The sequence below is a fragment of the Otolemur garnettii genome, unplaced genomic scaffold, assembly GCF_000181295.1.
Source record: "Otolemur garnettii isolate 467f Iridium unplaced genomic scaffold, OtoGar3 scaffold00026, whole genome shotgun sequence".
In the NCBI taxonomy this organism is placed as follows: Eukaryota; Metazoa; Chordata; class Mammalia; order Primates; family Galagidae; genus Otolemur; species Otolemur garnettii.
In genome coordinates, this window is record NW_003852421.1 from 4,921,734 (window position 1) to 4,934,892 (window position 13,159).

At 46.6% G+C, this 13,159-nt stretch overlaps 1 protein-coding gene across 1 annotated transcript in view; it reads right to left on the bottom strand.

Annotated features, from left to right (window-relative positions):
- TXNDC5 (thioredoxin domain containing 5) overlaps positions 1–13,159 on the bottom strand; it is a 27,890-nt gene that overhangs the window by 2,666 nt on the left and 12,065 nt on the right. The window contains exons 4-9 of the mRNA XM_003788294.3: positions 9,643–9,739; positions 7,481–7,596; positions 5,376–5,462; positions 4,612–4,755; positions 1,565–1,647; positions 28–157 (exon numbers count right to left, since the gene is read on the bottom strand). Of these exons, the coding sequence (XP_003788342.1) occupies positions 28–157; positions 1,565–1,647; positions 4,612–4,755; positions 5,376–5,462; positions 7,481–7,596; positions 9,643–9,739 (657 nt within the window). The remainder of the gene's footprint in view (positions 1–27; positions 158–1,564; positions 1,648–4,611; positions 4,756–5,375; positions 5,463–7,480; positions 7,597–9,642; positions 9,740–13,159) is intronic.

Below are 13,159 nucleotides of genomic sequence, written 5' to 3' on the forward strand. Positions count from 1 at the left end.
TAATTATTCTCAACCAAGTGCACCCACCGAGTACTTGCTGCAAATATTCCGCTCAGCCGTGCAGTCTACTTCAGCGATCTTGACCGCCGCCAAACCAGGGAATTCCTTCCTAGAGAGCTCCTCCCAGGTAGGGGCCAGATTCTTGCAGTGGCCACACCTAGGAACAGAACAACAACGGAGTGTTGGATTGAGATCATTCACCTACACTTTGCTACCAGGACAAGCCCATTTCCCCTGTATGAGACAGTTAACAATTGCCTAGAAAGTAATAAAACATCAAATTCCCCATTGGGTGCCCATTAACTCTTCCTCCCTTCCCAAACAAGGAATTCCCAAATCAATCCCTTGCTTCTGGGTAACCTGATGGAAGCAAACCAATCTGAAAACAAGTTTAGATTTTTGAGACCATTTCTACAATACGGTGCATTGAGCTGACTGATGAATGTACCATGAACAGGAATGGATGGGAAACAGAACAGACTCCACACAGCTTCTAAAGTAACCCTGAGTGCCAAAAACATTTTAGATTTGATTGCTTATGGCCTCAGAATTTCAAAATAACTTCAAGCTTCCCTGATGCTTCAGCAATTAAACAATGAGGCCATGACTAAGTTTGGTTCAAATCCTCCCGTCTAGTAGGACTTTATTCTCTTTTCTGCTCCTCTCCTGTTGGATGGACGGTTTCTCTTCAGTGAAAGGGGATCCTCCTTCTTCACATTTGATCACTTTAAGTCTTTTAAGAAGCCCTTATTTCCTAAGGTTTCTCTTTTGTAGACTAAACCCCTCACAGTCCGGGAGCCTCGTGCTCATTCACTTTTTACCTCCACTGTTAACAGTTGCTCAAAACACTTGGAGTTTAACTGAAGAACAAAAGCCACATGTCTGTCACATTTAGAGAAAGAATCTAACATTTTCTTAAAGAACTCTGCCTTTCCAAATGGATCGTTTCATCTGTGAAGACAGTGTTACATTGTACGTTCGAGGAAACAGGTTCACAGACACCCAAGGTTACAGTAGTTCAGGGTAAGTCTGGGAACCTGTCCTCTCCCCACGCCATCAGGTTGCTATGGTCTCAAACTATCTACAATCCACTTATGCTCTGGGCTCCAAGAGGCCATGGGGTATAAAAGGTTCAGTAATGTGGTGACATACTGAATGGCTCTAATGGAAAGGTGAACTCTTCTGGATTTTTCTAGAACGTCATTTCAAAGAAATTGAGGAGAAAAGTTACACCATAATGTACATTGTTTATTTACACAAAAAAGCAATCTATTTAGAAAATTACACAGATACCACAAAACTTACCATAAGGCCTCCATTTTTATGTTTACTGAACTTTAAAATAAATGAGCCTCATTCTCTATACAGAATTGTGGAGGTGACTGAACTTTAACATGTCTGAACACAGCAGCATGATAACACTTTCTTATATCCTACAGAGTCACCTGTGTGTAAATGTAGTATGCGCCCACCACTGAGTCTAGAGGGTTGGCAAATGAGCTAGAAAACATGACACAACTTAGCACACTAAGACAAAGTAATTTCTAATTGAACAGCCACTTACCACGGAGCATAAAATTTGACAAAGGTTATTCCTTCTGCAACAGTGTCATCGAAGTTATTTTCAGTGAGCGCCAACACAGTACCCTTCAAGGGAAGGAAAAGCCACAGTTCAAATACATCCCTTAAAGCTGAGTAGGGCCAAGCTTCAGGATTACAAGGATATGAATCAGTCATTTTTTTAAGCGACAAGGTCTCGCTCTGTCGCCCAGGCTAGAGTGCAGTAGCCTGACCACAGTTCGTGAAAACCTTGAACTCCTGAGTTCAAATGATCCTCCTGCTTCAGCCTCTTGAGTAGCTGGGACTACAGGTGCCACCACCATGCCTACGTGACATGCATTTCACAAGCTACACACAAGAGCAGTCTAGCAGCAGCCTCTGAAAGGCAGAGAGGTCAGCACAGGTCCCTGACTGTGGCTGAGATGCTGAGAAAAGGGGCCGAGACACCCAGCAGGTGTCCCCTGGGAGATGAGGCCAACTAAAAACTCCAGAAGCAACTTCCAGGCCGCTGCTCTACCCTGCGGTTTCAGGTGCAGCCACCATCCTCTAGGACTCTGTGGCTTACGCCAGACACACTGGGAGCCCAGGTTTGCATCTGCGCCTCCCTAGCTTGGACCTTCCAAGGCGCCCACCACCCCATCTGCCTATCTGGTCCTAAGTTGCTCTGCTCTGCTCAGGCCATACTGTTCTACCACACACATCTGTGACAAGTGATCCTCTCTATGTAACAGAAGAAACCTAGTTACACAAGTACAGGCAATGATATGTGTTTTACACATAACAGAGTTCCTTCCATTTGTTATGTTCAAAGACAGTATGAAAAATATTGAGAGAAGCGCCGGGTGTAGAATTTAAGAGAAAGAGACTACGGGGCAGCCTTGGATGGTTCTTCACAAAATCCTGTCTATGTGTTTCTCTAGAAATGGATCTGCCATTCTCTGAGGGCAGCAACAGGGATGATTTATCCTGTGGTTGAGGTATGAGGGCTGCTCCATTCAAGTCCGGCACCGAGCACGTCAGCGACTCTGGGGCAAATCACAGCCGAGCGGGGCCACTGTGGAACACTACCAACTTTCTTCATGTCCAGAAACACAATGCTCCACTCACTGAAAGACCCACTTACTGGTGGAAAGCGGCATTATAAATAGAAGCAGTTCTGTGACGAAAACATCCATAGTATATAATTATGTTCAATTTGGGAATGACCTTTACAACCGCCATGACACACAGGCTCCTCTAACCTATGTGGTCATAACAACTACAAAATCATCTGTTTACTTCTGAAACCAAAGCTTCAACTAACACCCAGGCTGTCCCCACGTACCAGAGTCCGACTAAGGACTGCGCAGCAGGGCAAGGAGGAGGGGGCGGTGGTGCCGCTGTTTTCTCTAATTCTAAACAGCTGGGCCTTGGGGAGTGACGGCCCCAGCAAGGTCTAGTCTCTGATTAAATGATGAGGATTCAAAGTTGCAGGGAACATGGGCACATCCGCCCCTCTGTGTCCCCAGCATCCCAGGTAAAAACTCAGCATGCTCTGAGGCACAGCTGTGGGCAGTGAAAGGGCAATGTGAGTATTCTGCTTTGGAAATCTGTTCATAAGCATATGGTTATTAGCCAGGAAAGCCAGGCACTGATTTCCTAGGTAAATTCATTCTAATTGTCCTTGAGCTGTCCCCATGGTGCCGACTTCTGAAGGAGATGACACAAACCCTCTCACAGAGTTCGTCCCTCTGGCCACGCTCCCCACTCACATATGTAAGGGTCCACTGGACTCTCCACCGAAGTACCCCCCAGACCTGAAAATCAGCACCCTGAAAACCAAGCTCATCGCCTTCCTCCTGCTCTGGTCCTGCCCCTGTGCTCAGCACCACCCTCTACCAGACATGCCAGAAATCCAAGACGCCCCTCAGGACCTCCCCTTGTGTCCCATCCTCAGAACTGCCCCCAGCAGAGCCTGGACTCCTCACACATGCCTTTTCCTTCTCGCCACCCCACGGTCACAGCCTTAGCTGGGGCTGGTGTCTTGTTATGGCCCAACATGACAGTTTCCACTCCCTTCACACATGCCACTGCTCTACCACTGCCATCCTCTTGGAACCCTCCAGGTGTTCCCTATGAACACGGGTGAAGTTCATAACCCGTGGCTGGCCGCCCATGTCCTGTATGCTCCAGGGTCCACCTCTCCAGCCCTCAGGGACCCTGCACCACACTCCTGATCTTCCCACCACCTCCCCTGGGTCCCTCTGCTGGCAGCCCTGCCCACTTTATCTGTCCAGCAAACACCGATTTATCTGTCAGCTCTTTGGGGATGCTTCTTGCCCACCTGCTCCCACCTCTCCAGAGCAACTTTGACCAACCCTGCATACACTTTTGTCATAGCCCCTGTGACACCACGGGGTCACCATGGTTCTCACTGTCTGCCCCACAGACCCAGCTGGTTTAACAGGCAAGAAATAGGTCTTATTTATTCTTGTTGCCTGGTGGCCTAGTTCAGTATTGGCTACATAGCAAGGGTTTGATAAATGCAGAATGATGAACCTAAAACCTTACACTATCTGAATAAATAAAGATACCCCTCAGTGAGTCACCGATGTCTAAACAAGTCAAATGTCTCCTGTGACGGGTCCCTCTGTCCCCCTGCTGTTGTCCTCTCTGCTCCCAATCTTCTGAGGCCTCTGACACAGGCTAAAGTGAAATGACTAGAACACGTTATAGAAATGAACAGAAACAGGGACCCAGGGGCAGCAGCCAACAGCACCAAGTACAGTCCGCCTCCAAAATAACTAAACCGAAAAGGAAGAATTCTCTAGAGATCTTTGATACCAAATACTATTTCAGGATAGGCATCGATTTCAGGTATTTAAAGGGGAAGCTTTTCTGTTTACCCCTCAGAGCATGTAAAAATAGATGAAGAGACATTTTGTCTTGAAAAGGCAATGGCAGCCAACTATCAGAATGACTCTGTGCTGTCTCCAAGCTGTCCCCCTGTCCTCAGTGGTGAAGGCCCTCCGTGGGCTGTTTCTGGCCATCTCAACTGCCACAGGCACCCACCTTGTCGGCCTCTGGCTCAGCAGCTGGCACTGGGGCCTCTGAGGGAGCCACCGTCTCTGGGCCCCCCGTCTCTGTTCTCTGCAGCTGCGAATCCACGTACTCTCTCAGTGACTCCAAATCCCGCTTTCCTTTATACTGGTCAACCTGTCCGAGACACAGGCCATACAGAAACGTGAGTACATGTAGGTGCTCCCAATCACTTTAGCCCTCCCAGAACCCCGCTTGCCCAGCTGTCTTAGCTGGGGGTGTGTGTGCTGGATAGCACCTGTGTGTTTACACTTCTACAGGAAAATAGCGATCACAGCCGAAAGTCTTGGCTTTAGAGAGAACTTTACAGGTCCCTCCCCCCTCTCTGGGGCTACATGTCATAAAAGTCTTGAGTGAAGGCCTGCCAGTGGGCCGTCATGCTGACAGGGGAATTCTGAGCAGCTGACCGTCAGCCAGGGCAGAGGGAGGGCCAGAGGCAGAACCTCACTACCAGCTGATGTTAACCCCACTCAAAGGCCTAGCAGGCTGGTGTTCATGATCAGAGCACAGTGAGCCACCAGAACACTTCAAAGTAGTGTAACAAGTGATAGTTTTTTCACTACAGATATCTGATCAATGAAGAGAAACCTATCTGTTCCACTACACACATTCCTCTAAACTAGGGCCCAAATAATCGATACCAGCAATTCACCGTACCCACTAAACCACTCAGCAGCCCAGCCCACCAAGGTTACGAGATGAAAAATTCCATCTCGATACTAAGAAAGAAGACTCACCTTCTTCCCATCTCGGAACCAGAGAAGAGTGGGGTAGCCGCGGACCTGGTTTCCCGAGCAGAGTTCATAGTGCTGTGTACAATCCACCTACAAATAAAGGAGGGTGGACTTCTCGGTCAGTCTCTCCATCAGTCTTCTTGTGAAAGGGATTACTAAACACTCTATACTTGAAAAAAGAGACGTTTTTAAAAATAATCCAGACTCTAGAGCATTTCTGCAAGCAAGGTGCAGTATTTAAAGAGACCTTTCTTAAAAGCTACTCCAAAATGCAGAGCTAAAGGGAGCACGGTGAGGAGATCTACTTTAGAGACAAGATTTATCATAGCTTGGTTAAAAATGCAAATTCTTAGGAAACAACATTTTAACGTGATCGAGTTAGGAGCGAGGGTAGGGGGCCTAGCCTGAAATTTGGGGAGGGGATTTAAACTGGCTGTCAGCTTAGAAACTTACGGTTACGTTCAATCTCACAGAGTTTTAAAATCAAGAGGGGGCAAAGAGTCAATTTTAAACGGGAGTATTTGGCACATAATAAAGAAGAAAACAGAAAAGATGTCAAGATTATAATGTGTACTTAAGTCTGTAAACGTAATTTATCAACTACCACGGCTCCTCAAGTTTTTAATTTGGCTTTTATAAAGGTTATTTGTGCCCGCCCAACATGTTCAAGACCTAGCTTAAGTTCTAAGTCACTTGTTCCCTTTTGATTTTCTACCAGCATTAAAATCAGCTGGCCAAGATCTAAGCTGTGATTTTTCACTGTGTCAGCAGAGGAGAGTAAAAATATTATTTCAGCACATTAGACCGCAGACAGAGGACAGCCTAAGTGTTAGACTGAAGTGCAGGGCACCTCAGCCCAAGGTCTACAGTGGGGATGAGCACTTACAAGGGTTTTGTCTAACTCAGGTGCTTGTGTCCAGGGGTGAAGGACCTCAGGGAGGCCACCTAGGCTACCGTCTGCTCACACCCGAGTTTGCTAGGGTCCTCTCAGGATACAAGCTAAAAATAAATGACCTCCCCAAAAGTTCACTAAGTAAGGATAGCAGGTACAGGGTAAGACAGAAGATAGGATTATTTTATAATTACTTCCATGGAATGTTCTATCAACATAAACACAGTCACAACACATACAGTGAGAACACATTTGTGAAAGTGTTCTAACAGCTGACAGTGGGAATCCATTTGCCCCACACAGAGTGTCCTATCAAGCTGGGTACTTTCATCTACACAACTGCCACATGGTAGAACTCAGCTTGGTTTGGCAAAGCAGGAGACTGAGGCATAGAGAAGTTTTGCCCACCGTCAGCCAACCAGGTCTATCTGAACCCCAGGTTTACACTTTTGACCACCCCACTGCCCTGGTAGATGATCCTGTCAACCACTGTTCCCAGACTGCAGATAACTTCTGTATATCAATCAGCCCTCTGGTAGATGATCCTCTCAACCACTGTTCCCAGACTGCAGATCACTTCTGTGTATCAATCAGCCCTCTGCGGCAAGACAGAAAAGGAAAGCCACAGGGGCTATCTGGGCTGTAGCAGGACAGGTGAGAGTAGAAGTGCTTGATGGCTCAGGAGCTGCTCTGGAGCCTTCTCTGGGGAATTACAGAAAAATCCCGTTACATGGAAGTTGTCCGGCTTCTCTCTGTAAAGTGGAGAGCAGTGGAAAGCTCCCAGGCCGCGATGCACATGGGAATTCCCCATGAAGCAGGAATGCCTGCGTGAGCGCAGAGGTGAGGGTCTTTGAACAGAGAGCTCTAGGGTGAGATCAAACGTGGACGGCCTCCAAGTACGTCCAGTGAACATTCTACAAGGCTCTACCCTGTATCTTTGCAGAATGGGCTCCAGGGCTGCCAACTCTGAATTGGCCATCTCTTCAAAATAAACAAAGCAGCTAAGGCCATAATTTATCTCTAGGCTGTGGAAAAGCCAGCAAAACTCAAAACCGGGCTGCCATCTGTGAAGGTGAAGTGAATTATCAAGTGGCACACTAAATGGAATTAATAAATCAAGTGTGTAACTCTGCAAACAGAATGAATAATGGGCTACGCTGCTAATTAATCCAACCCAAAGCAGTCCATTTCCAGTTTAATAAGGGCTCTCACTTACCTTGCCAATCTTGACAGTTTCGGAATGTTCAAGGCCCAGAGCCAGCTGCTCCCAGGTCGGAGCCAGAGCTTTGCAGTGACCACACCATGGAGCGAAGAACTTGATAAAGTGGTCGCCTTTAGTGAAGAGCCAAGGAAAAGGGTGGGGGGGAGGCATAATTTATGTCATACGTAACTAGAGATTTAATTGAAGAATCAGATCTTTGTCTTTATGCTCAGCAAATCTCAGTTCAGTATGAACCCTTTAACTGGTGCAAAGACACTCTTCACCAAGGACGTTTCTATTTACGAGTTCATAATGATACTCAAAACAAATATGAATTTTTCAACCTTGATGGACACTCAGGAACCAACTCATTACTTGGAAAACTGGCAATAAAGAGAACGAGTCAGGCATTTATTCTGCCTTCCATTTATGAGCTATACCACTGCATAAACAAGTGATAGACAATGGCAAATCTCTCTTGCTAAAAAATGAAGGGCTGCTTGAATCAGAGAATCAGCACCCAGCAACCCTAAGGACAAATGGACCCCAGCCAAAAAAAAAAAAAAAAAAGGAATGGACTCAGGCACTGACTGTCATAGTGGCTCACACCCAGAGAGAGACATTCAGACAGTCTGTGCTGCCACCACTGGCCATAAGGTCTTCCTCTGTCCTAGAAAACATGACACCGAAACTAATTATGTCCCCAGACCCAACAACCAATTCTCAGGAAACAGAAATCAAAGGAACATTTAAATCACATCATAGGGATATAAGTGGCAAAATACAGATTGTGGGAAGCTCTACAGGTCAAACCACTTATGTCCTTGGCAAGAAAGCAAGGAGAATGTTTGGGTTAAATGGGCCCTAAAAGATATATAGATCCCATGACCTGGATGGGGCACGGGAGGCTGGTGGTTGTATTCCTGGAACCAGACAATGGTTACAAGGTGACTGCTTTAGAATAGTTCACTAAGCCCTAAATTCATTTTATCTGTGTTACATTTTACCTTGAAATAGAAGGTCTAAAAAACTAAATTTCACCCCTTAGTTGTGCATATGTCAGGGGGGATCAAACCCTCACAGCATCATTGAAAATTTTTTATCTTGGTTGTTCTACTTTAACATGAGGCTGATTCTAAACCAAAGTCAGGCAGGGGCCAGGCATGAACTAACTGGCGGGCCTTGAACCATGTATGGCTCAGCCTCCAAGCAGGACTCTGCCACACCAATGCTCCTGGTGTTGTCTCATCACCACTGCAATGATGCATTTAAGGAAAAAGCTGGAAAAACTTTTAAAAACTAGCAACTGATGTCTGAGGCTGAAACAACAAGTGTTCAGGCAGGTTACCACGCCACCAGCCTGTGCTGTAAGGTGGAGACACGACCTCCAGGAATCTTGGACAATGGCTGGAAGACAGTAAGGGCAGGAGGCTGCTGTGGCTTTCTGAGGACAGACTCTTCTGTTGCAGCGTGACGTGGCATCTACATGACGCTGCCCTGCAGCAGGGACTGACTCAGGGAGGTGCCGCTGGGCTTGTGGGAAGACGGCCTACAACAAGGTGGTCTAAGTAACACACCCGGCAGGTGGCACAAGCCTGTCTCAAATGAAGTGTGACCATTCACCATTTGTAAGCTACACATTCCCATGCCCAAAGGCTTTAGCTTAGCATTATCCTGGCCTTTTCTGTAAGGATGGAGACAAAAGGTGAAATAATGTTTAAGAAGAAGAACATTAAACAATGATCCTAAGTGGTCCTGAAAAGAGGGGCCTTTCATTAGCTTTACTGATGTGGTGATCTAAGAAGGAAAGGCGCAGAGTCAGGGGTCCTCTGACCCAGCAGGCACAGAGAGTCGGGGGGTTCTCTGACACAGCAGGCACAGAGAGTCAGGGGGCTCTCTGACACAGCAGGCATACAGTCAGGGGGCTCTCTGACACAGCAGGCACACAGTCAGGGGGTTCTCTGACCCAGCAGGCACAGAGAGTCAGGGGGCTCTCTGACACAGGAGGCATACAGTCAGGGGGCTCTCTGACCCAGCAGGTGCAGAGAGTCAGGGGGCTCTCTGACCCAGGAGGCAGAGAGAGTCAGGAGGCTCTCTGACACAGCAGGTGCAGAGAGTCTGGAGCTCTCCGATGCAGGCATCTACCCAAATGCCCCTAAGACTCGCCCTCTCCTTACCTTGTGCAACATGCAGCTGAAAGTTGCTTGCTGAGAGCTCATACAGCCCCTGCTTGGGCTCAGGGGCTCTGGGCGGTTCTGCTGCTGGCTCTGGGGTCTAATGGGAAGAAATAGAAAAGCTGTCACTGAGTTTGTCCATGAAGACACAGTGAAACCTATGGAGAGGGTAACCTGTTTCCATATAGAACCTCCACAGTGGCTTCCCTCACCTGGCCCCCTGGAAACTTTGTGCAATGCTGCTATGAAAGGCATGACAGGATGCTTTGGCAAAAAGCCCCTCACAAGCCTTGCCCTCAGCAAAGGCTCCAGGACAACGGGTGACAGCCATCTCCACCTGGAAACCCAATCAAACAAAGCAGACCAAGTGAAGGACTTTAACCTGTCCCTTTCTTCAAAATCTATCCTGATATTTCCCACAGAATACAACATACGATTCCTGATGGACTCACTCCGACAAACTAATGCCTAAAGAAAGATGGTAGCAAAGTGGACAAAACCGAGCATAAGAAAGTATTGGGGAGCAGGGGGGCCTGGTTATCCTTAATTCATACACATGGTACAAAAACCAGTGACAGACTGATAAAAGGGAAAAGGAGGTAGCAAGAGGGCAAATCCAGGAGAATGAAAGACAACAGAGAAAACCACGGCGTAAACACACACTGCGCTTCCAGAAAGAACATTATTCTCGTGACTAAGTGTGGGATGGGGCAACTGGCTGTTTAAAAGATGCTCCTGCCAGTACTTGAGTGACACCACTGCACAGTGCCACCGCATAGCTACCCCAGGACCACACAACTCCACATTTCCTAATTTTTGAGGCCTGGTACAGCAGTGGTTTCCAACCAAAGTAACCAGAAGTGAAGAAAAACGAACGGAATCACTGTTTTGCTGCAGACAAATGGGTGTATTACTCCATTTTTATTTGGAAGTTCTTATTCCTATTAAAAGGAATATCCAAATTAAGTTATGAAGAGCTTTCAAAGAGCTGACAGCTCAAAGCTTTGCAGAGTTGTAATCGTAAAGCACTAGTTTCCTCTCTGCTGCTAGCTTGTCAAAACTTTCAAACTGCTAAATACTCACATGAAAGACTGCCAGAGAGAATGACGGCTAAGAGAACAGTCAGCGAGTTTAAATAAGGTGAAATCAAATACCATGTGTCATCCTTCATAAGACGGTCAGGGCTTTCAGTATTAAAATGCTCATTTACAGTACCCAAGGGGACACTATGGCTTCCTGTGCTCCTTCCTGGACACCAGAGCAGTCCCCACCATAATGGGACCGACACAGTGTATCACAGAAATGAATACAGTCTCACCCTGCTGGTGATTGTCAGCTGATACAATTCTTAAGAAAGTAATCTGGCAAGATTCATCAAGAGCCATAGAGATGACCTGGCATTTTTTTTTGTTTGGTTTTTCGGCCTTGCAATTTTATGTCTGGAAATACTATGTAATTAGAATACAGTTTTCCAATAATACAGCTCAGGAGAAGGGGGTGGTCTTATTCGAAGATATATATGTTCCTTACAGCATTACTGATCACAGAAAACTTATAAATAAGCTAAATATCCAGGGACAGAAGTATAACTGTTCAAGAAAAAATACAGAAGCAAACACAGTAATAGAAAAATTGGGGTAGGATGTAAAACATGACAGACTTTTTTTTTTTTTTTTGCAGTTTTTGGCCGGGGCTGGGTTTGAACCCGCCACCTCCGGCATATGGGGCCAGCACCCTACTCCTTGAACCACAGGCGCCACCCCATGCCAGACTTTTTCTTCCAGTTTCTTTAGTATTTCCATAACACGAAGGGAAAACAATCTAAATTTATACCGTATATTAGAAAATGTATTTATTAAGTTATTTAGGTATAAATACACATGAAGATGTTTTTAAAAAGTTTTTGCTTAAAAAGCTAAGCTCAAATTGAAAAGAATTGTTGCTTAGCAGGATAAAGTTTGCACGTTCGACCTTTACCACATTAAGGCTCACTGTCATTGTTTCTGGCTATTAGCTGAGACCTCCTGGTGCTGGGAAACATTTAAAATACGACAAGTAGGTAACTGAGGTTCTAGGGTGGCAGTGGGTGGACTGCAGGAGGCCATCCCTCTGCCATGCCAGGGAGGCAGGATCCGTCCCTCAGGGAGTCTATGAGGAGCCCGGATCGGCCTCACAGTCCTTCCCTTCCTCCACCTGCAGCTGATCCTTCCCTTAAAATGAAGTTGGCCCATGAGATGCAGTCTTTCTGCCCTCTTGATACTGGCTGCTGGCTTCCTGAATCAAGCCATCAGACAACTGACTTTTTGGTAAAAACATTATTTTAAAGGTTTATCTCAAGCTATCAGCTCCTCTTTAAAATTGGTTTCCTCTCATCTACTATCTACCACCCCTCCCAGAGAACATTTTCACAACGGAAATAACATGAAATTTATATCTATATGAAAGTTACACCTGCCCGTCTTTCTTGCCAGGACAAAGATGCAAATTGACTCTCTGAGAGGTTTGTGGTTTTCCCTATCACCTAAAATTAGATACGTCTCTTGTTCAACACTGTACCATACCCAACATTTTCCACCATACACTCAGAGGGTTTTTAAAATGTGAGGTATGGTAGCATCAAAGCAGCAGCCCAGTTTCTGATTAGCTGTGACATCTACAGAGCCTACGGGACGGAGAGGAAGAGCCACACAAACACCTGGGAAAATGATACCAGTTAGCAGCAGAGCTCCAAGACTGCGCAGATGGCCAATGAGCACAGACCACCTCCAAACCAGAGGACGCTCAGCTTATGCGATAAAGCAGCCTCAGTTAACTGTTGAAACTGAAATTATGTTCAAAGATTCAGATGCTCCCAGTTCATCAGAAAGGCAGAGTGTGGGAACACAGGCCGCCTCTCCAATTCCTCTCCAACATGGCCACACAGACCACCCGAGTCCAGCTTGGCCTCTGGGGGCCTGAACTCTCAGCAGTAATCCAAAAGCACCACCCACAAAGGGACACTTAATGATTTAGGATCACAATGATTTACAACAAAGTGAGGGCTCTCAACATCAACCGGGAGAGGGAAGATTGTTAAATTTTTCTTCGGAACATTCTTACCGTGTCCACAATCTCCTGATCACTACCCTTAGCAGAGGAAAGTACATGAAGACACTGAGAGTATCAATGGTATTAAAGAATGTTATCAGCAAAGCCAGTTAGGGCCTTGGGCTCTGAGAAGTGAGAAGAGGAGGAAAGACGCTCGCTAAGGCTACAGCTAGAGAGGGTAAGACAGACCTGGAAAGCTACAGGAGGAGGAGGCCAGAGGTCCAGAAGGTGGGAGAAGTGCCAAAGCTTGGGCTGGACTGGAAATTCCACCTAGGGCCTGGGCAAGGAACTGTTCACTGTATCACCTGTGAGAGGGGCCCCACGGCACTGTAGAAGTAATGTGTGCTCATCTGAACTGCACAGGGAAATATCTTGCTGAGGCCGGACTATAGCCAAACAAGGGGCAGAGGGCAGGGAACAGACCAGGGGGCCA